The 24,951-nt window shown below is 31.9% G+C and overlaps 1 protein-coding gene and 2 pseudogenes across 2 annotated transcripts; 2 read left to right on the top strand and 1 right to left on the bottom strand.

The window, feature by feature from the left end:
* The first annotated feature begins 882 nt into the window (after nt 1-882).
* LOC101262347 (geraniol 8-hydroxylase-like) lies at nt 883-2,549 on the top strand (annotated as a pseudogene).
* A 6,857-nt stretch (nt 2,550-9,406) lies between these two features.
* LOC101262043 (geraniol 8-hydroxylase-like) lies at nt 9,407-11,759 on the top strand. 2 transcript variants are annotated; one of them, XM_019215469.3, is made up of 3 exons: nt 9,407-9,859; nt 10,272-10,591; nt 10,836-11,759. In XM_019215469.3, exons 1-3 carry the CDS (start codon nt 9,646-9,648, stop codon nt 11,376-11,378), a joined length of 1,077 nt encoding a protein of 358 aa, XP_019071014.1. In that variant the 5' UTR covers nt 9,407-9,645; the 3' UTR covers nt 11,379-11,759. The 2 variants fall into 2 exon arrangements, with proteins under 2 accessions (XP_019071014.1, XP_019071013.1); XM_019215468.2 differs by having other exon boundaries at nt 10,272-10,738.
* Nucleotides 11,760-14,347: 2,588 nt separating this feature from the next.
* Nucleotides 14,348-16,580, bottom strand: LOC101249578 (pentatricopeptide repeat-containing protein At2g17525, mitochondrial-like; annotated as a pseudogene).
* Between the last annotated feature and the right edge of the window lie 8,371 nt (nt 16,581-24,951).

Genomic DNA, 24,951 nt, shown 5'->3' with positions numbered 1-24,951 from the left:
AAGGGGTAGAAGTGGGCTCTCTTACCTTACTCTTGTCTCGTTTCTTGGATGGTTCTTTCCGAACCTCTGGTTCCTTGTCTTGAACGTTCTCCTCATTCCGCTGCGACCTGGACGTCATGCTTAACTGCTGCTCTGATACCAACTTGTCACGGGGTGAATTTTTCAGCACTGTGAAGGACAATCAAGAAGGCTTGCACAGCTCTTCTAACTTCAGTCCAACCAAACGTCCAAAGAATTTAAAGCAAGAGTCCACAAGCAAAGCCACAAAACAGAAAATAAAGGCAAGAATGAAAGCAAGAAAGGCAACCAAGTTTGGGAGGCAGCAAGGCCAATTTTCCAATATTTTCCAAGAGAGAGCTTCCAAAAGCTTTTACAAAGTAAGAGGAAAGTATTTTTTTAACTATATGCTGAAAAATGCAACTTCTACAATATACAAAGGCTCCCAAAAGTGAGCCAAAAACGTGTGGGCAAACATTCAAAATTAAATGCTCCAAGTGGCTGATTTTCAGAGGCTAGAAAGGAGGCAGCTTTGTCTTCACAGCTTTACTGCCACATGGCAGACTGCTTGCACAGAATTTTGTCCTTCACCCCTTGGCTGGCCTGGTGAGCATGGCCTGTTTTCTCCATATTGGCAAGCAACCTCCAGCATTTGGGGAGGCAGTTTGACAAGGCATTTTGGACCCTCCAAGCTTTGAGGAATAGCTGCTGCGTTTTTGGAATTGACGGAATTTAATGTTTCGCCTTGCGGGGCAGGACACTATATATATATATATATATATATATATATATATATATATATATATATATATATATATATATATATATATATATATATATATTGATTCCCTAGCCAGTTCATAAGTGAAGAAAATATAGAGAAAAATGGACTACATGAACATTTTGATAGGACTATTATTTGCTGGTTTTTGGGTTCATGGAGTTGTTAGTTTTTCACTTAAAAGAATCAAATTGCACCTGGTCCCTTTCCTTTGCCTATCATCGGAAATCTTCATTTGCTTGGTGACAAAACTCACATATCACTTACTCAACTCGCGAAAAAACATGGTCCAATTATGAATCTAAAATTGGGGCATATAAATACAGTAGTCACTTCCTCATCAATCTTGGCTAAACAAGTCACGCAAAGGCAAAATTTGAGCTTTTCTAGAAGATCTATTCCTGATGGACTCTATGCTTGCAATCACTCTGTTGTTTGGTTACCTGTCAACTCTCAATGGAGAACACTTCGCAAGAATATGAATTCTCACATCATGCCAGGTAGATATTTTGAATTGTGATTTATACTACTACTTTTTATATTGTAGTCGGCCTCTTTCTTATTTACTTTATGTCAGGTAATAATATTGATGTAAGTAAGCATCTAAGACGCGAAAAGGTCCAGGAGTTGATTGAAAACTGTCATAAAAGTGTGCGAAATTGTGAAGCAGTAAATGTTGGAAGAGCAGTATTTAGAACTACCTTAAATATGTTGTCGAACAACATTTTCTCATAAGATTTGACTGACCCATTCTCCAATTCTGCTAAGGAATTTAAGGATTTGATGGGGAACATCATGGTTGAGGCTGGTAAACCCAATTTGGTCTACTATTCTCCCTTTCTCGAGAAAATTGATCCACAAGGTAGAAGGCGACGCCTGATATATCATTTTACAAAGATTATTCAACTTATGAGTGGTTTAATTGATGAGCGGATAAATGAAAGGAAACTTGGAAACTAAAAAATGTTAATTTTTTAGATTCTCTTCTCAACATTTGCCCTCAAGAAATCGATAGGAATCATATCAAACATCTGATTTTAGTTTATTTTCTATTCCTCTTTCTCCAATTCTCAATTACATTTCATTTTTATTTATTTAAATTCGCAAAATATGTTTTGGAATCTGTCACTTGATGTTATATGACATTGACATCATAGGATCTTATACTAGTAAGTTCCATAGGACTTGTTTGTAGCAGGGACTGATGCGACATCAAATACATTCGAGTGGGCAATGGCTGAACTACTCAAGAATCTGCACATTTTAGAGAAAGCACAAGAAGAACTTGCACAAGTGATTGTCAAAGGCAAACTAATAGATGAAGCTGATGTTACAGAATTACCTTACTTGAGGTGCATTGTGAAAGAAACCATTCGAATACACCCACAATCTCCTTTCTTAATTCCACGCAAAGCAGAGGAAGATGTTGAGTTATCTGGCTATATTATTTCAAAAGACTCACAAGTTCTTGTGAACGTATGGGAAATAGGGCACGACGCTAGCCTATGGGAAGACCCTTTGGACGTTAAGCCAGAGAGGTTTTGGGAGTCAGATATGGATATTAGAGATCCAGATTTTGAACTAATTCCTTTTGATGCTTGTTGAAGAATATGCCCCGGATTGTCTTTGGCTATCAGGATGGCTCCAGCAGGTTTAGGTTAATTCAATTCTAAATACCTTTGATTGGAAGTTGTATGGTGGGATTGCACCTAAAGATTTGGACATGGAGGAAAAGTTTGGTATACGGTGGCAAAAGCTCAACCTCTGTTAGCTATCCCTATTCCACTTTAGATCTTGGGATAAACTTAAGATTTTAAGTTACCAAACTAAGAATACAATAATGACACTGTTTCTTTGTAAACTATGTAGTGTTGTTGCCTATGCCAGCGTAGTCTCAATATTCACAAATAAATAAAAAATATCTTATATGACATATAAAAAAGGTATTTATGTAACATCATAATATTATTATCATTATACAAAGCTAAGAGTTTAAAGACTCAATCTGTTATCATACCTTAGTCTCCCAACGATTTACACAGTAGTAGTTATTGTTGATGTAGCATTTTATTAATAATATAAATTGTGATAAAAGATGACTGTTAGTTCTTGTAACTTATATGAAAAATAGTTTTTGTAACTCTCATGGTTATTAGTTTCTTCTAACTCATGTGACCATTAGTTTCTTATAACTTATAGCGATAAGAAACAAATACCCCCTAGACTGCGAACGAAATTTCGGAGACACACACCTTAACTAAATTAGGTCCTTCTACCCCTAAACTTATGTGTCCGGAGCCTAAAGGGTATAAAATGTTAACAAAAGTTTCAAGCGATATATGAAATTTCATATTAACCAAAACGGCAAAATCGTTGGAATTGTAGTGATTTTCTCTGCCGAATTTTTTTTTGGAAAATGTGATTTTTTAAAAAAGAAATTAAAAAAATCGCTGCTTAAATTTTGTCCCAAATTTTTTTAAAATTAAATCGATGCCTTGATTTTAAGAAAAAAATAGTTAAATCGCAGCGATTTCCAATTTTTTTAGAAAAAAATATTTAAATCACTGCACTGGCAGATATATCCTTATTTTTTTTAATTTTATTTTTAAAATCGCTCATAAAATAAATCCTGCTTATGTTTTGTAGTAAATTTTTTGCAAATTTTTTTTCGATTTTCTCCAATTTTTTTAATCTATTTATTTTTTAAAATGGTACCCTGCCTACTTTAATAAAAAAATTAAATAGATTTCAAAATTGGAGAAAATCAAAAAAAATATTTTGCAAAAATTTTACCACACACAAATAAATAGGATTATTTTTATGAGCGATTTTAAAAAATAAAATGAAAAATTATGGAAATCGCTCTCAGTGCAGCGATTTAATTAATTTTTTTTATTAAAAAAATTTGGAAAGTCCCTACACGTGCAGCGATTTAATGTAATTAAATAAAAAAATAGCGATTTAACTAAATTTAAAAAAAAAGGTAAATTGCTCAGACCGGAGCGCTTTATTAAAAAATTCTTAAAATTGCTACTTTCGCACCGATTTAATTTTTTAAAAAAATTGCAACAAAATTGCAACCTAGGCAGCGATTTTTTCAATTTTTTTTTAAAAAATCGCATTTTGAAAAGTCGCTGCTGTAGCAGCGATTTTGCTTTTCCCGACGGAGAAATCGCTGCTATTCCAACGATTTTTTTATTTTGGTTAATATAAAATTTCATATACCGTTTTGGAATTTTTGTTAACATTTTATATCGTTTAGGATCCGGACTCCTGAACTTATTTCTTTTGTAATTTTGTACATCTTTTGTCTTACGTGATACACTCTGTGACTCCACACAATTGAGGCGCGTGAGAGATATTTGATGTCACATAAGCTAAAAAGGTGCACAAAATTACAAAAAAAATGGGTTTAAGGGAGTAATAGGACCTTAATTTAGTTAAGATGTGTGTCTGAAATTTCTGTCATAGTCTAAGGGGTACTTGTACTTTTTCCCATAACGTATATAATATCTATCACATTTATCTACGCAGATTCTACACATTGATTACATGGAAGACTTCTTCACCTTTAAATAGTGATGCATTTTCCTTTGTGTCGGAGATGAAATGTGTTGTGCGAAAATATATTGTAGTATGTAATACTGAAAGAGAGAAATGAGACAAAGATAATATTTTTAGTCTTCAATTATATTCACTATACGTATAAAAGATATTATTTATATATTAAAGGAAGACGTTTTTATGTGGAGTTTTAGAATCTTCAATTAATTTGGGGTTGCTTGAGTTATATGATATTGTTAGGTTATGTCAAGCCCCGAGTCTATACTTTGAACGTAGCCGACACTCGAAAATCATTGCAAGCCCCAAGCGAACCCTTGGCCTGACTTAACTCTTAGCGAAAGACTTACTCAACAATAAGAAAACTTTAAAGGTAAAGCCTTAATTCAAAATAGCTAACTCGGAATATTTAAAGAAACATTCAATAGCCAAAACGACAACTCAAATATAGAACATAACAACTGAAATGAACAAGACTCATGAACTAATGTTTTCTAAATATCTCTGAAGTCTCTATTGATGACATAAATAAATCTTTTTCTCAATAACAATGACATAAATGAATTAAACTATTAACTAATAACATAAAAAAAAAATTAAAAATTTAATGACATATTTAAGTTTTTTCCTTTTCAAAAAAAGTGGAGCACTAAAATTTAGATTGATTTATTCATTGTTGCCACTAACAGCAGACGAAAATGATTGGGCATCTGTTATATGGTTATTGATTATTAATTTTTTTTTTTTATAGTCGACCTCTATCTTTTTTTTTTGGATTGTTTATAATGAAATTTTATTTGATTCTCTTAATTATTATGCTCTTGTTTAAATTTATGTGGGGTAATTTTGCTTAACATAAATAAAGTAAGAGATATTGTCAAAACGTTTGATATTAATTAAATATGCCATAATTTTCATACGGCTACAAGATTTTTTAAATTTTTGTTCTTAAATATTTCATAATGTTTGTGTGGATAGAAAAACTTGATAAAAATGAAAAGCTAAGGTTTAATTATCTTCGAATTTTAAAAATTTGTTATTCTTTTTCTTTTACCAAATTAAAATGAATAGAAAGATTAGTTTAGATTATCAGGGGAAGATTTAGGTAATTGGATAGGCGTTCTAGGGAACCAATATCTTTTGCATGAATTCTATATTTGTATTAGAAAATTTATAAATATATAAGAAAAATGACTCGCGCCTTTAATTTTCTATCTCTTGATCAAGAGTGGGTCACCAAGTAGGCCTTTATTTTAGTCAATTTTAATTTTTGTTTATTTTCGTGAGTTCCTCGTATATAATAAAGTATCTTCCGCCCCCTTCCACAACTATTTCGATTTCCTATCGGGCTCTCCAAGGTCCAGTCATTATACAATAATTTGAGATTGGCAGAAACCTACGAACTCAAATTCTGAATTGATCTCTATAGATTGTCCCAAATATATACGTAATTCTAAATGAGCATATACTAAAAAGTAGATTAATTTTATGGAAGTCACAATCTTGATGTTATTAAACGTTTAAGAACTATTGAAAATACCTCTAAATTCTATGTAAATTATTAGTTTCATTCCTGAATTATTCGTAGTCTAAAAAAAACTCATTCACTTGACTAATTGAATTTAAATACATCCTTATCACAACATGAGTGAAACACATTTCTAAATTCTCGTCAAGTTTAGGGATATTTTCAACCTTTTGCTTTTTATTAAGACTCTCATGTTCCTACAAGCGTTTGATACCACTTGTTATGTCATACTACAAATTGAAGTTGTACCTATTAACTAAAATTGTCAATTATTTGGGAATAAAACTAATAATTTGAGTCAAGTTGAGAGGTATTCCCATACTCCTCTCAAAGAATTGAAACATTTCTCAAAATAGTCTTCAGCCTGGAAATTACCGGGCAAGTTATTTTCCTTGACATTATTCTCAACATATTTGCCGAGTCTGTAGGCACAAAGTTAATCAATGCTTATTCTCCTGATACTGTCATTGTTTTTTCTTCGAAAAAAGAAGTTCACGCCCCATTAGCCTTTTACCTCCATGCTGCAATGCTCCATCAGGCTTTTGCCCAATTGCGGAAAACTCCCCACTATTGCCTCCTGTAGGAGTCTGGGCTGTGTCTTAGTTCCAGTGTAGCTTATCATCCTCTCGAGCTACTATTTGTGTTGTATTTTTTTAAAAGCTTGTTCCATATTTTGAAAAATATCATAAAATCCTCTCGGCTGCTCAATGTGGTCGCTACTATTTATGTTGTATTTCTAAAAACTTTCCATATTTTGAAAAATATCATACGAAAGCTCGATGTCGTCTCTTCCTTTTTCTTTTATAATAATAGTGTTTTTGAATCTGTATCAATTAAACTGCAATGCTTCGAAGAAGGGGGTTTTGAATTTTGTCTATGAAGTTTGCTTAAATCAAGTGAGTTTAAATTAAGAGTATGTTTGATATTAGCATTAAAAATTATTTATTTCCATAAGCGCTTTTATTTTTTAAAAAACAATATGTTGGGCAAATTCATTTGTAATGTGCTTTTGATAAACAATTTGTGTTTGACTAATTTATTTTCTTAAAATATAATTAATTAATTATTTTAATTTTTAAAGTCTAATCACGAAAAAAGCAAGTGTTTTTCTAGAAAATAATATGTAAACCATAAAAAGGAACAAAAAATATTTGTTACCTTTCTAGGGGAGCTGAAATCCGTAATTGTTATTCTCTTAAAATATTTGCTAAAGTATGGTTGAAAAATATTGAAAAGAAGAATTTTGTTATTTTTTACCAATATCTTTTTTAGATTTGAACCTTAGTTATCATGTTTAATACACTAAAGTTTTTTTTAAAAAAATCATAATAAAATTAAAATAATATGTAAATTAAGAAAAAAATTGTTATTTGATACTTTTTGGGAGGGTTGAAATCTAGAATTTTTACTTTTTCTCTTTCTTTTAATGCTTCAAAAATATTGTTATCATCTTTACTTCTAATTTTGTAAAATAATACATAAATAATAATATATAAACGTAAAACAATAATAAAACTATTATATAAAAATGAGTAATAGATATTTTAGTCTTAAAAAATTAATTTTTTTTATTATTTTAAAAAGGAATAATGCAAATAATAATTTTTTCTTGATTCTTTTAAAAAGGAATAATGCACAAGTATCCCCTCAATCTATGCCCGAAATCTCAGATACACACGTATACTATACTAAGGTCCTATCATTTCCCCTAGACTTATTTTATTAATAATTTTTTAGTCCTTTTCGATCTAAGTGATACTATTTTGTGGGTCCAACGCTGGTTGAACTTTTTTTCAAGGTAGTGTCACGTAGGCCGAAAAAGTACAAAATTACTTATAAAACAAATTAATGGATAATAGGACCTTAGTATAGTATAAATGTGTCTCTAAAATTTCGGACTTAGATTAAGGGAATACTTATGCATTTTCTCTTTTAAAAATTAAAAACTTTTCGCTTCTTTCACACCAACACAATAATTGCTTGTGCTTCCATTTAAAATCAATTTTAAAGACTTGCCAAACAATTGATTCTTTAAAAAAAAGAAGTGTTTTTTAACATCCAAACAACAATATCAAACAAGTTCTAAGTTGTACCTCATTTTTTTTAAAAAATGACAAATATAATTTTAAACTATTGAAATAGTATATGCAAATACTCTCCGTCATATCTTTAAGAAATAAGTGCCCATGCCGTAAAAAAACTAGAGCATATATGTCATTCACTCTAATGAAAAATTAAATGGAGACATGTGACGCAATCTTATCCGTCGATCTAATATTTAATAAATATCGAATTGATCGATGAAATTATGACACGTGTATATCCATTAATATAAAAATTATATATATTCTAGTTTTTAGACGACAAAGATATTGATATTCATAAAAATATAAGGGAGGATATTTATATATTTATAATAATTCCGGTATATATATTTCTTCCATTTAAAAATAAACTTGTATTCAATTTTAGCAAACATCAGACGAAAACTGACAAATGTCAAACATAAAGATGTGTTCATCCTTCTCCATCACTTCTTCATAGCATATAATTGCACAACAATATTTCTCGAATTTATAGTACAACAATTGAAGTATAAAGTTGCGAAGAAGTGAATCTTTTAATTTTAATGATATCCAAATAATATACCTCATAAAGAATCAGTGATATCCAAGTAAGATACCTTAAAAAATCCTTTATTTTTGTGTGAACTTTAGTCATATCTAACTTTTGATATTTGTGTCTGAAATTAATTGCATGTTTAAAATTTGCAAAACCACTACAAAAAGAAAAAGATAGGCAGAAATTGAATAGTGATATCCAATACTTTCTATGTTACTATTTATTTGTTCATATTTTCTCTTTTACATGTCCCTATTTACTTGTCCATTTTGACAAATTAAGAAAGGACAAAAAAAATTTCTCCATTATCCAAAACTTCTTGAAAATTTTTAATTCATCCTTTTTGAAACCATAATTAATAAGGGTAAGACTGTAACTTTACTATGTTAATATTGTTATTTTAATATTTGTGTCTATTCTAAAGTGGACAACTAAATAGGGACAAAGAGAATAATAAGATAAATCATATAAAAAAAATAAAGTATTTTGGCGTGAACTTCAGTCATATATAACTTCTGACATCTATATCTGAAATTAGCTGCATGCCTACAATTTTCAAAAAAAAAAATTGTTACAAAATAGATACATATTAAATAGTGATATCCAAATAAGATACCTCATAATTAGAAATTGGGTATTCTTGTGTGAACATCAGCCTAGTAACGTTTTTGGCTGAAGTTAGTTGCATGTCTAAAATGTTCAAAAATTAAAAAAATTAGGTACAAATTAGATAGTGATATTGATGCATCATAAAAGAGTTACACACTTTTAGTACTTGGACCTTTAACACAACTTTTCATATTAGTATGGAAGTTAAGAGCATTGAGAAGGACCTTTTCCTAATACGATAGGAATTGGAAAGCGAGGTATTGCTTCCAAGACCTAACAAAGAATCCTATTAAAACCAATAAATATATTAATTTCATAGCTAGCTAGTTCATAAGTCAAGAAAATATAGAGCAAAATGGACTACAACATTTTGATAGGAGTATAATTTGCTTATTTTTTGGTGTATGGAGTTGTTATTTGTTCACTTAGAAGAAGCAAAAGAGTTGCACCAGGTCCCTTTCCTTTGCCTATCATTGGAAATCTTCATTTGCTTGGTGACAAACCTCACATATCACTTACTCAACTCGCGATAAAATATGGTCCAATTATGAATCTAAAATTGGGGCAAATAAATACAGTAGTCATTTCCTCATCAGTCTTGGCTAAACAAGTCATGCAAAAGCAAGATTTGAGCTTTTCCAGCAGATCTGTTTCTGATGCACTCTATGCTTGCAATCAGTCTGATTTCTCTGTTGTTTGGTTACCTGTCAACTCTCAATGGAGAACATTTCGAAAGATTATGAACTCTCACATCTTCTCACGTAAATAAATACTTTAAATTGTGATTTATATTACTTTTCACGAAGTTTTTTTTTTTTAAAAAAAAAGAGTACTAACAAGTAGATTAATTTTGGGGGAAAATGCACAAGTATCCCCTAGACAATGATCGAAATCTCAGAAACACACCTTAACTAAACTAAGGTCCTATTATCCTTGAACCCACTTTTTTGTAATTTTGTTCATCTTTTTTGCTTATGTTGCATCCAAATATTTTCCACGCGCCTCAACTGTGTGGAGTCACGGAGTGTGCCACGTAAGACAAAAGATGTTCAAAATTACAAAAATAAAAGTTCAAGAGGTTAATAAGACTTTAGTATAGTTATGAGTATCTTTGAGATTTCGATCATAGTCTAGGTTATTTGTGCCTTATCCCGTAATTTTCTGTGATCTCAGGTCACAATCTTGATGTTGGTAAGCATCTAAGATCTGAAAAGGTCCAGCAGCTGATTGACTACTGTCATAAGAGTGGGCAAAATTGTGAAGCAGTAAATATTGGAAGAGCAGCATTTAGAACTACCTTAAATCTGTTGTCCAACACCATTTTCTCAAAAGATTTAACTGATCCATTCTCTGATTCTGCTAAGGAATTTAAGGATTTGGTGTGGAACATCATGGTTGAGGCTGGTGAACCCAATTTAGTAGACTATTTCCCCTTTCTCAGGAAAATTGATCCACAAGGTAGAAGGCGACACATGACAAATCATTTTACTAAGGTTCTTCAACTTATGAGTGGTTTAATTGATGAGCGATTAAACGAAAGGAAGATAAGAAACCATATAAATAGTGATGTTTTAGATTCACTTCTCAATATTTTCCCTCAAGAAATCGATAGGAATCATATCGAGCATCTTTTCCTTGTGGTTTAATTTCTATCCCTCTCCTCAATTAATTGAAGTAATATATGTTTTGGAATCTTTTGCTTGTCATCATAGGTTCTTACACTAGTAAGTTCCACAGGACATGTTTGTAGCAGGGAGCGATACGACATCAAATACATTGGAGTGGGCAATGGCTGAACTACTCAAGAATCCACATACTTTGGAGAAAGCACAAGAAGAACTTGCAGATGTGATTGGTAGAGGAAAACTAATACACCCACCAGTTCCATTCTTAATCCCACGCAAAACAGTGGAAGATGTTGAGTTTTGTGGCTACATTATTCCAAAAGACTCACAAGTTCTTGTGAACATATGGGCAATAGGGAATGACTCTAGTCTATGGGAAGACCCTTTGGACTTTAAGCCGGAGAGGTTTTGGGAGTCAGATATAGATGTTAGAGGTCGGGATTTTGAGCTAATTCCATTTGGCGCTGGTCGAAGAATATGCCCTGGATTGCCTTTGGCTATCAAGATGGTTCCAGTAACACTAGGTTCAATTCTAAATACCTTTAATTGGAAGCTCCATGGTGGAATTGCACCTAAAGATTTGGACATGGAGGAAAAATTTGGTATTACACTGGCAAAAGCTCAACCTCTGTTAGCTATCCCTGTTCCACTATAGAGGTTAGAACAAACTTAAGATTTTAAGTTAGCAAATTAAGATTACAATAGTATCAGTATTTCTTTATACACTAGGTAGTGATGCCCATGCCAGACATGGATTCAATGTTTATGAACAAACACCAATATCATGTATGTCATAAACAAAAGGTATTTATGTACCATCACAATATTATCATTATACAAAGCTTAGATCTTAAAGACACGATGTGTTATCACTCCTTAGTCCCAAGAGTTTGAAGACTCAATAAACAAATAGACGCACGTTCTGTATATGATAATTTATGTCCTACATGTATTATGTTACATAGAATTCATATGTCTACTTGTATACCGCCAAAGTTGAGGACATAAATATGAAATGATGTCAAGTTAAAGTGTACATTATGCATTATGTCTTATTTCTTATTTCTTTGTGGTAGTTATTTGCAGTTTCTCATTTTAGTAATTATTTTTGTAGTAGTTTGTACTTTCTAATAGAGAAAATATATAATTACCCCTATTAAATTTATATCATTTTTTAAAGTAGACACCTTAAGTTTGCAGGAGTCCTACTACCCATATAACTATTCTTAACCATGACAAATACACCTTTTTAGCCCTTGTTTAAAGCATGTGGAATCTCAAGTTTGAGAGGCCAGTGAATGAGGCAAAATTAACTCCTAAATTAGTGTTCTAGTGCCACGTGGCATCACCAATTTAAAAAAAATTTTCTTTATTAAATAAGCCATTTTCCATCTTCTACAAACCTCCATTGATGGCCATTGAACAACTCTTCATGTGTAGCCAAATAAAAAATTCTCTTATGTCCAAAGTCCAGCTACCAATCTCTACTTTTTATGTCTTCCATCAACTTAGACGTCATTCAAACTTTACCCTGCTTGCAAACTAGAATTATGTGTTGATTTAACTGAAAAATAACCACGCCGAATCATCACGTTCATCAACTCAAATGCTTCTTTTTTTTACATCCCTTATTGCAATATCCACCAAGTAAGTTTGCATAAACAAGATCACTTGGCATAAGACTTTCTTTTTTTTACAACCTTATTGCAATATCCACTAAGTAAGTTTGCAAAAACAAGATCACTTGGCATAAGACTCTCCCAAACCATGTGATCAGCTCTTATCCACAGCCCGTGGAAACAAACTTTTAAATGCAAGTGACCTTTCCAAATAATTTTCCTTGTAAAACCTATATATAACACAACTATACGGACTAACATGAAATGCCAAAACCCCTTTATCATTTTTCATTACTTACAAGATCTTCAATTCATTTAGTATCATACGTGACAAAATTCCAATCTATACCAACCCTTTTCATTTCATTGAACATTTCAAGTATCACATCCAACATTTTGGAGTCACAAAGACCAGATATCAAGCCATTCATGTATATGCATTTAGCATGAGCTTTTTCAACCAGTCGCCCAAGCTAATTAATGGCTTAAAGCCAAAAATAAATTAGAGGCCTAACATTTTCTATTATTTTGTTTATGTGGTTCAAAGTTATTTCTTTATTTTTGATAAAAAAACATATTTTTTCAATTTAATATATATATATATATATATATATATATAAAAATATCTTGTGGTCTTAAACATATCATGTGGAAATTAAATTTAAGATTGATCACAAAAAGAAACATTCTATAATGTTTCGAAACACACTAAAAAAAGAAAAATAAATTAAAAATATCATATATTTTTTAAAGGCTTGTAATAATTCTATTATGGGTAACTTTCGCATATAGCCACTCAAAAATAACTTAACTATGCTTCATAGCTATAGTTTGTTGATTACGATTCGTAGCTACATGTTATACGGAGGAGAGTGGCGAGCGAGATTTGGAGAGGGAGAAGAGTGGTGAGCGAGAATGGGAGAGGAAGGAGAGAGGCGAGTAAGAGAGGGCAATTGTTTATATAATTCACATCTCGTTTGTATAATTCGTGTGTTTTTGTATAATTGAGAAGTACAAAGTCTAGAATTATACAAAATGATAAAACTCATAATAACAAATTGATACAAACATAAACATATAAACATTAAACAGTTCTTCAAATTATATTATACAAATTACATTATATAAATTATATTATATAAGATCGAAAACTACACGTTCATACAAATTTTAAAAAGTAATACATAAAAAGATTGAATGTCTGTGGTGATAAAACTGAAAACCAAAGAAAATCATCGTCATATATGAATATGAATCATCGTATACAAATACAAATCAAATGAAGAATTGTTAGTTGTGAATTATGCAAATGTGGTAAATATACAAATGTGACTAAATATACAAGCTCGAAGTCAGCCCATGTAATTAATGATTAATATATTATATAATTTGAAAAAGCGGGATACTTAGCTGAAAGGGTGAACAAGGCCGAGCGCCTTCAAAGGTTGCTCCAGCTCGAAGTCAGCCCATGTAATTAATGATTAATATATTATATAATTTGAGTCTTTCAGTAATATTTAAACAAAAGATTTAAAAGAAGCATCTTCTATTTAGACATTGAGTTGTAAATAGCCCAGGGACAATGCAACAAAGGATTATCTCGGACACTAATCACCCCTATATGTTTGATACCTTCTCCACCAATGAAGCCAATAATCTCAACCCTGTTGGTCATCCCATCAATTATTGTCGATTAATGAGAGAGTAAATTCAGTTAATCCTCTTGTACCATCAACTAAGAATAAGTTCATCTATGTTGTTGAAAAGCATAACTCCCAGTGTCAACTATCCACGCTGCTTACATAGAACTAAATGGAAGTTAATATCTTTTAGGCTTCTAAGGCCCATTAAGAGCTCCATGGAACACCCACGCAGCAGGGTAAAGATTTCTTTGAAACCACTAAAGATGAACTTATTAAATAAATGTGATTGAAACATTTCTCAAAACCTTCGGCATGTAAATAGCCGGCCAAGTTATTTGATTTGTCAAGATTATTTCTCTGGATTTTTGGTTGCAACTACCAGATTGTAATGAATCTATCTATGTACATGTAAGAATAAAATTGAGTCATACTACGTGGTTACTATTTAAGTTGTACTCTCCAAAGAGAGAGTCATCTAAAATTAATGGAAAATCTTACACTACAATCTATGGAAATCGTACACTACAAAATCTTGAAGATTTAACTGCATCTCGTTTAACCAATTTTGACTCAGAAAATATCAAGGCTTTGTAAAGGTCACATAAGATGTCAGACAACTCATACCTAGTGACTAATCGTGGCATGTAGTTGGCTAGTTAAATGGCAAATCTTGTTATTGTCTTCAATCCAACTTGTTTGTTGACAAAGGCACAAAAGTAATGTATTCCATGAATGGTAATCAGAAGATGTACCCTTTTCTACCACCATTTGTAGAAATTAAGATAAATGGTTTATGATATCAATGAACGGACTATAACTTCCAGAGTACAACAAGCAATCACTGTCGTTTATTTCCTCTATCAAATTAGACGTCTTTCCAACTTTAGCCCGCTTGCAAACCAGAACTATCAAAGCATTTAATGTTGATGCAACTGGAAGATAACCACATCCAGTCATCTCGTTCATCCGCTCAAATGCTTCGTTTATATATCCTTCGTAATATCCATTAACTAAGTAACACCCTTCCCGACCATCTGATCGTAGATCCTCCTTGTTTCCCCAATGTTGCCATTTTCACAAGACCAAGTATTCTCACGCTCCTATCCACAGCTCGTGGAAACAAATTTTCCATCTTCCTCAGAAATGCAAGTGCTTCTTCCAAACGGTTTTCGTTGTAAAACCCATATATAACATCATTATACCGACTAATATGAAAAGCCGAAACTCATTTATCATCCTTCATTACTTCCAAGATCTTCAATCCATTTTCCACTCTCCCACCCCAACACAATCCATGGATAAGAGTATCGTACGTGACAAAATTCCAATTTATCCCAACCCCTCTCCTCTTCATTTCATTGAACATTTCAAGTGCCGAATCCAAATCTTGGGAGTCACAAAGACTAGATATCAAGCCATTATATGTATCTACATTTGGCATGCACCCTTTCAACTCCGTCTCCTTTAAAAGACGACAACCAACTTTCACTTTCCCTAATCTACAAAACCCATTAATCAACGTGTTATAAGCCACAACATCAACAATGCCTCCTCTTTCCTCAACCTTTTCAAGTACTTCCAATGCCTCTGAAACACGTCCGTTGTTACAAAGAAGTTCCACTACTTTAGGCACTGCAATAACATCAGGAATATAGCCTTTCCTAAAGCTGTTTTCCAACATCACCAAAGCCTGTACTAAGTTTCCCTCTCCACAATATGCAGATATCAAAATGTTAAAAGTCGCATCACTTGGTTCAACCAATTCTCTCATCAAACTCCTTGCTCTCCCTACCTTCCCATTCTTTCAAAATGCATGTATAAGTGTATTATAAATCACAATATTCGGCATAATGCCATGAGTTTTCATAAATTGAAGAATCTTAAACCCATCATCAACCCTATTAGTCGAGCAAAGTCCTTTCATCAAAATCCCACAAGTATAATCGTCACCCTAAATTCCATTTCTCATTATTTTGATCCTATAAAATTCTCTAGCAATGTCGTTATCTTCGTTCACAAGAACATCAAGAATCGAATCGTATTGCTTCAGGATCGATTTTTTTTCAAACTTGGACACAACTTTAATTATTCTAGCATGACCAAGACCACGTACAAGGGTAACTAAGATATCCTCATCTGGGGTTGAGCTACGCATTTCATCGAATATGTGGTGGACATAGACTAAACGCCGAAAAAATGCAGAGCTTGTTGAATAAATTTCAAATTATGAGTGAAATTTCGAATGTTGGAGGCCCATTTAAAGGTTTGAAGAGCTTGAGTCGCAGATTTTTGTTCCAAATTAATCGGGTGATGTTTTCTTGAGTTGGGACAGGACTGGTTAATAGTGGCTGTGATTGAGTAGTGAGAAAAATTCGGTTACTGCAACAGAGAGAGGGTTTAAAAGATTTGTTCATGTTGCTGACTATTCAAATTTCAGCCCACTACTCTCAGTAGTCACTTTCGCATGGTTGTTGCGTTGCTTCAGGTATTGAATTAGTAATAAATGCTCTCGACTGTGGGTGACGATTGGGCAGGGTGGGACCGGGCACGGCACGGTGAGTTTAAGGGTGTGTTTGGTACGAATGAAAATGTTTTTCATGAAAATATTTTTCTCGAAAATAAGTAGACATTTTGATTTATTTTTTCATGATTGATTGGTGAGTAAAAAATATTTTTTAAAAAAATATTTTAGTGTTTGGTGTTTCAATAAAAATATTTTTGAGAAATATCTTTATTTTTTACTACCGTAGAAAATAATTTTTGAAGTTGATTTTTTTTTTAAATAAACAAGCTTAAAATTTTTTTCGTGATGTGGGTGGGAGGTTTGAGGGTAGGAGTGAAAATTAAAATTTGAAATTAATTTTTTTAAAAAAATAATATTAATTTTCTTTTTCTTTTTTTTTTGGGGGGGGGGGGGGGGGAGGGGGCTGGTAAGGGATAGTAGTGGGGAGGGGGGTTGGTAGGGGATAGTGGTGGGAGAGGGTCGAGGGTAGGGGTGAAAAAAATAAAATTTTGAAATTAAAAATATTTTTTAAAAAATAAACTTAATTTTTTTAGGGGTAGGGGGCTAGTTGGGGGTGGATTGGGGCCTGGTAAGGTGGGTGGGTGGAGGAGTTAGGAGTTGGTAGGGGGTGGGTTAGGGTTGGTAGGGTGGGGTGGGTAGGAGGAGGTTGAAAGAGAGTTTTGGAAAATGTTTTCCTTAAATTTTGAAGGGAAGTCATTTCCTTAAATTTAAGGAAAATGAGTTGATTTGAAAAATATTTTCCAAAATACTTGACCCAACCAAATATGAAAAAATTGAAAACATTTTACGAAAAATATTTTCCTTCATAACAAACATACCCTAAGGCTTTGCGGGTTTATGTGGCGCATCTCCGCATTGTCATCCCTACTCTGACAAACTCGATCGTGACAAGTAGAAGAAGAAATTAAATACGTCCCTCGTTTCAATTTATGTGTTATTTTTTAGATTATGAAATTGAACAAGTCTATTTTTTACTATAAATTTTTAATATATCTTTAATATTTTGAATTGTCAATTATTGTACTTTTTACGTAGTTTACAAACATATAAATTTCATTTCAAGAAAATTAAAGATTTCACGCGTAAAATTTTGAACAAACTTAAATTGTTTAACTTTTGAAAAACAAAAAGTGTCACATAAATTAAGACAGGGAGAGTATGATGTTTGTTTCAATTTGTTTAGCTATTTTTTTTATCATGTTTGTTTCAATTTGTTTAGCTATTTTTTTATCCTTAGGCTCAAATATGCTATCAAAATTTAAGAAAATAGGGGTGTCCACTATTTGAATTAAATTGAAAAATCAAATCAAATTCTAATTTGGATTGATTTTTTGGATTCTTGGTTTAATTTTTGATTTATAATTTACTTTGTTTGATTTTTTGGTTTGGTTTCGATTTTAGAAAAATGAAAACCGAAAAATTGAAATAATTGAATATATATATATATATATATAAAATTTTAAATTGCAAATAAATTTGTTATGTTTCTAATTGTTGACCCAAATCGAAAAAACCCAAACCAAAAATAGAAAAACCAAACCATACCAAATTTATTTTGGATTGGATTGGATTACACTTCTTCAATATTAAAAATCAAAAATCCAAACTAAATAGTATAAAATCGAACTGAAAAATCGAATGCACACCCCTATGAGAAAAAATTCATCTATATTATTCGTTAAAAGATTAGCTCATTTATATTATTTCTTTTTGAGAAACTTAGAGGGCGTTTGAATTGACTTAAAAGTTTTTCAAACTTACTTTAAGTCAGTTTTACTTCTAAAAGTATTTTACAAATATAGAAAATAACTTGAAATAAATCAAATATCATGATAAGATCAAAAATAACTTAACATAAATTTAAAATCACTTACTAAGTCAAAAATAGAAAATAGGTTGCTCTTACATACTTTTTATTTTTCGACTTGAAGTTTTTTTTAACCAATCCAAACCGACTCTTATTCATACCATGATTTCAAGTCAAAACCATATCCTCATACGAACTTGATGAACTTTATCATCAGAAGTGTGTGTACGCTACAAGCCATCAACGCTGGAGATCCACCACAAGTAACGTAACTCACTGATGATTTCAACTTCCAAATCAAGTCCTCTTTTGTTGAGAAATGGTGCTTTACATGAACATTATTATCGAATATCCGATTGTTAAAAGGAAGAATTGTCAATTATATGGATTGGAATATTGTATGCTTGGCTAGATGCAACGGGATTTAACAATACAATACAATATATTTTACGTAACAATCAAAACAAACAACAATAAAATATAACACAATACAATGAATAACAATGATCCAAATAGAGTGTAAATGAAATTAGTAATGTGCATTTCACTCTATAGTAACTTCCTTTATCTTCTCTTTGATGGCAAAGATATTCAAAGCATAAAGGAATCGACTGACTATACGGATACGCAACTGATGAGAATACAATATGATATGAACAATGTTTCAGAGTAAAGGAAATAAAAGTCCAAATGGAAATTTTACATTCTGAATCTACCACCCACAATTATAGGGACAGCCTGTTCTCACCCTTAAATTATTATACACTACACACACGTTTCTAAATTTTGTTAAGAATTGCACTGTAGCAAAGTGGAACAAGAAATGTCCAACTAATACAATCCCATGAATTAGAGGCTCTTATTGCTGATCTTTATCTGACCTAGACCGCATTAACCACTTGCGCCTTCTTGGATTATTAGACATATCACCACTCGATATGTTAAGATCAGGTTCACCCTCATCTTCATTATGAGGGTCATCTTGTAGACCAAGCAGGTTTTCACCCCAAGGATAGCGGCGCCTAGATAAATGTCTAGTGGATCGACAGTGCCTTTACGAAAATCTGCCACCTCTTGCCTTAGATATTGGATCCATTGAGCCAATCATCTGAAACAAGAAGAAGGTACTCAACCATCTTCCAGTTGCACCTGAGCCTCGTTCCCTTTAAACAGATAGCCTGTCTCTATTCTCAATCACATAATATCCAAACATGACTGCACCAGGCATGGCAGCGAGAACTGCACTGACAATGTCATCGTACTCTCTTTGATTCTCGAGCCGTCTCCAAGCTCTCTGTCTTGAAAGGTCAATATCAGCAAGGCGTGCTGTTGGGTGATCTCTCCTAGCATGCTGCCGCAATATTGTGTAGTTACACGAGGAATGAACATGATTCATGAGAGAAGCTTCTATGCTTCAAATTTAGATACTTTCTGGCTTCTTCGACTACCTTCCAGCCTAATACGTCTCCACAGCACATAGGACACTTCTATTTCAATATTTAGTGAGATAAGTTGTCAGCATTCGCTGTCTCATCACTACTTCCCCACACAGTAACAACATCTGAAGTTTGTATAGCACCTTCCTGCATCTCCATGTGATTATCTCTATTACTATCTCCAGGAAATGCACCAGTTTCTACAACTTCCTTGGCAGGTATGTCGTGATATCCATGAACAACAGTACGATCAATTAAATTTCTGAGATCCAAGAATTACTTCTTGCTTATATCCCAAGTTTACTTGTAACCCAAGTAATACCATAAATAGTATTTAATAAGGAATAAATCTCGTTTGTACATTGGTTACTTGATGGGCGTACCAGATTAAATCATAACCTCCATAAATTGATCCTTTCTCCACCCATTAGGGTTACCACATATTCTCTACAATAATTTCATCAGTGACGGTTGTGGTAACATAAAGTTAGGGCAAGGAAGTAGAAACCAATTTACAACTAACGCTTCCGCTTTTGTCTGTGATGATGTCTTCCTCATCAGGTATGTACCCTAACGATATGTACTCCTAATGATCTCTATGTAAAATTATCGTGTTTAAGATCCTGATATTATATATTCAAGTATTTTATCTTACATGTGACATCAGAACCTAGATTATTTGAACCGATAATCTTCGTATATAAAATAGGCATATTTAGAAAAATTGCATGAGGGATAGATCCAAAATTTTGAATGAGGATGGTCTCAAAATTTTTCACCACTACTGATAATATTTGGAAGACTAATAGTTATTTTAACCTCAAGTTTATAATACAATATGTTGATGCAAAGTAATGTTCAACTGACAATTGACAAACTTTTTGGCTTAGCCAATAATTGATGTCCTAATAAACTTTTACAAGAGAATGTTGAAATATTAAAGCGTCATTACTTATAAATTTTTGTAAGTTACGTTATCTTATGATTTATTAAGAGCAAGGGGTTAATGGTTAATCAAGTAATACTTTGTTATCATCACTCGTGAAAAGTTTAGAATTTGATGCAACCCCATAATGTAACAATTATGTTTATTTTAGATTGTGCAATAATTTAAAGTGGTCATTATACTAAACAATAAATAATATGTATATTATGTTTCTATAGTTTTTTAGTCATCAAAGTGGCCAAACTAAAGAAATTAACGTCTACACATATCATGTTTATGATTATTTGATGCATGTAATATGTTTCTATAGTTTGTTAGTCACAAAAGTGGCCACACTAAAGATATTAACGTCTACAAATATGTTTATGCTCACTTGATGTATATATTATATTTCTATAGTTTGTTAGTCACCAAAGTGGTAAAACTAAAATGTTTGAAATTATTCACATGCACAAAATTTTTATGATGTTACGTGTACTTTGTATTTATATAGTTTGTTCGTCACCAAAGTGACCAAACAAGAGAAAATTAACGTCTACACATATCATATTTATGATTACTTGATGCATGTATTATGAATCTAAAGTTTGTTGGTCACCAAAGTGACCAAACTAAAATGTTTAAAATTATTCATATGCACAAAATTTTATGAGATTATGTACGCATTTGTATTCATATAACTTGTTAGTCACCAAAGTGGTTAAACTAGTATGGTTAAGAAAAATATGCACTCATAAAATTGTCATTTATCTATGAAAGTTAATTAAATGCCTATATTGAAAAATAAATATATAAATTGACTTTCACTATTGCTAGAACTTAAAAAATTTACCCAAATGTGAATCTTTCATCCTACGAATAGTGAAAATTTATGAGGTAAATTAATACTTTCATTCAAACATATATTGTATATCCAAAGATGTCATATGTGTTTGGTTAAAATTAGTTAATTTCCTATTAAAGATTTATTTTTTTAAAAAAATGTCATTTAAATTATGATAATGTTGTAGTATCTATCCAAAAAAGAATTACAATGTACTTTTATCGTTTTACTGAGTTCACATTATTTTTTATATGTGAACATGTATTTATTTGCAGTTATACATTTTCATTCGCATGTTTCATCTGTTAATGTGTTCAATGGATTAAACTTCTCTGAATGACATGAACAAGTCCAATTTCACTTTCGTGTGATGGATCTTGAATTGGCTATGCTGAATGACAAACCCATTGCCATTATTGATAAGAGCAGTAAAGATGAAAAGTCCTTTCATAAATCATAGGAGCGCTCTAACAGCTTGAGCCTTATGTTTATGCGAATGACTGTTGCTAACAACATTAAAAAGTACTATTCCACAAACAGAAAGTGCCAGGGAATACCTGAAGTTTGTGGAAGAATGTTTTTGTTCTGCTAACAAGTCTCGCTAGTACACTAGTGACTAAACTCATGATTATGAAATTTGATGGGTCGTGTAGTATGCAAAATCATATCATCGAGATGACTAACATTGCAGCAAGACTTTCGACCTTGGGGATGAAAGTGTATGACACCTTCTTGGTTCAGTTTATTCTAAACTCATTGCCTCTTGAGTATGGACCATTCCAAATGAACTATAACACGATTAAGGATAAGTGGGATGTTAATGAATTTATGCTTACTCAAGAAGAGTCAAGACTTAAGAAACAAGGAGATCATTCCATTAACCTCATGGGTCAAGGAGCTGGTAAAGGACTTAAAGTAAAAGCCAACAAGTTTTTTTTAAGAAAAAAATAAAATAAAATAAATAATAATAATTGAAAAAAAAATACCCACTAAATTTCATAGAATGTTTATAAGGAACTCAAGGCTGATGTATGTCGTTTTTGTAAAAAGGAAGGACACTATCAGAAAGATTACCAGAAACATAAAGCTTGATTTGAAAAGAAAGATACATTTAGTGCATTTGTATGTTTCAAATCAAATTTAGTTGAAGTTCCTAATAATACTTGGTGGCTTGATTTTGGTGCAACTACTCATGTATTCACTATTTTGCAGGAATTCACTACGATCCAAATTATGAATCCAAACAAATAAATAAAAAAATATTCTTGTTCATGGAAAATCGCAAGGCTAAAATTTAAGGCATAGGGACTTATCGTTTGATCTTGGAGATTGGCCATCACTTTGATCTATTATAGACTCTTTATGTTCCTTCAGTTTTTAGAAATTTGATTTCTCTTTCAAGACTTGATGTTTTTAGATTTGATTTAAGTTTAGACATAGTTGTTTCAATTTATATAAAAATACTATTTTTATAATTTTGGTGTTCTTATTGATGATTTATATAAATTGAAACTCGATAATAATTAGAAATAGTTCACTAAATGAAAGTTATGCTTATTTTTGGCATAAATTTTTGGGTCATGTATTGAAAGAAAGATTTAAAAAGTTAGTAAAGAACAAGATTTTTTCGAATTTGAATTTTAATGATCTTGATATATGATTGGATTGCATTAAAAGTAAACAAACCAAGCATATCAAAAAAGGGTGCTACAATGAACATTCAACTTCTTGAAATTATACACAATGATATATGTGGATCCTTTATTGTTCCATCTTTTGGTGGAGAAAGATATTTTATCACCTTCGTCGATTATTCATATTATGGATTTATCTATTTGTTGAAAGAAAAATCTCAAGCAACGGACACTCTCAAAGTGTACGTTAATGAGGTTGAAAGACAATTAGATAGAAAAGTGAAAATCATTAATTAGGTCAAATAGAGGTGGTGCTATGGAAATTGCAATGAATCAGAACAATGTCCAAGTCTATTTGTAAAATTCCTTGAGAATGGTGAAGTTGATGGGAGTGTTGAACGATAAAGTGTGGAAATTAATGAGGTAAGGTAAATATTTCATCGCCCATGAATGTACCTACTTCCGCACCAATCACAAATGTTGTTCCTCTTGCTGAAGAACACTTTAACAATGTTGAACAACATTTGGGTGAAACGCTTCAAGAAGAACTAACTCACAAGTATGTGCCGCAAATGAACAAAAAACAACGCCATAAAGAAAATTGGTCATGATGTGATTTAGTTGCAAGAGTCAGATTTTGACATTGGAATTAATAAAGATTCATTTTCACAAGCCACAGAAAATAATGAGTCTGATAAATGGATGATGTCATGAATGAAAGAATTAAAATTCATGGAATACAACAACGTTTGAGATCTCGTTCAATTATCAAAAAGTTCTGAAATAATCGAGTGTAGATAGATTTTAAAAACTAAACGTGATTCATATGGCAATATTGAATGATATAAATTCAGAATTGTTGCCAAGAGATACACTAAAAAAAAAAGGCATTGATTATGAAGAGACCTTTTCGCCGGTCTCAAAGAAAGACTCATTAAGAATTATTTTGGTTTCAGTAACTCATTATGATTTAGAATTACATCAAATGAATGTGAAAAGTGTCTTTCTTAATGTAGACCTCAAATGAGGATGTTTATATGGGTCAATCAAAGGGTTTCAAAATTAAAGAAAAAATCAAATAGCGTGTAAACTAAAGAAGTCAACATACGAAAATGGTATATAAAGTTTAATGATACCATAACAACTTTTGAATTTAAGAAAATTATTGTTGATCCGTGTATATACCAAAAGATCAGTGGGAGTAAGTTTACATTTTTAGTCCTGTATGTTGATGACATTTTACTTGTTGCTAATGATTTAGACATAATTGTGTGAGACAAATGATTTTCTCTCTATGAACTTTGAAATGAAAGATATGGGAAAAATATCCTATGTGATAGGGATAGAAATATTACATGATAGATCACAAGAATTATTCTGACTGTCTTAAACTAGATATGTCAAAAAAAAGTTCTAGAGAGATTTAACGTGAACAATTTTTCACCAAGAATAGTTCCTACAAAAAAGGACGAATTTAAATCTCGTGTTACGCCCAAAGAATGATGTAGGATGAAAAGAAACGGTCTTAATTCCTTAATCTTCTATTGTTGGAAGTTTGATGTATGTTCAAACTTGCACAAGACCATATATTAGCTTTGTGGTCGAAATGCTGGGAAGATATCAATGTACACCTGGAATTGATCACTGAAAACCTTCAAAGAAAGTTTATGGCATGTATGAAGCCACAATTCATATATTATGGCTGCGAAACTTTATTTCAAGACTTGGGGTTGTCGACATCATTACCAAGCCTCTGAAAACTTATTGTGATAATGTTGCAGCAGTAATCTTCTCTA

The sequence above is a fragment of the Solanum lycopersicum genome, chromosome 9, assembly GCF_036512215.1.
Source record: "Solanum lycopersicum chromosome 9, SLM_r2.1".
In the NCBI taxonomy this organism is placed as follows: Eukaryota; Viridiplantae; Streptophyta; class Magnoliopsida; order Solanales; family Solanaceae; genus Solanum; species Solanum lycopersicum.
This window is presented reverse-complemented; position numbering and strand designations above follow the sequence as displayed.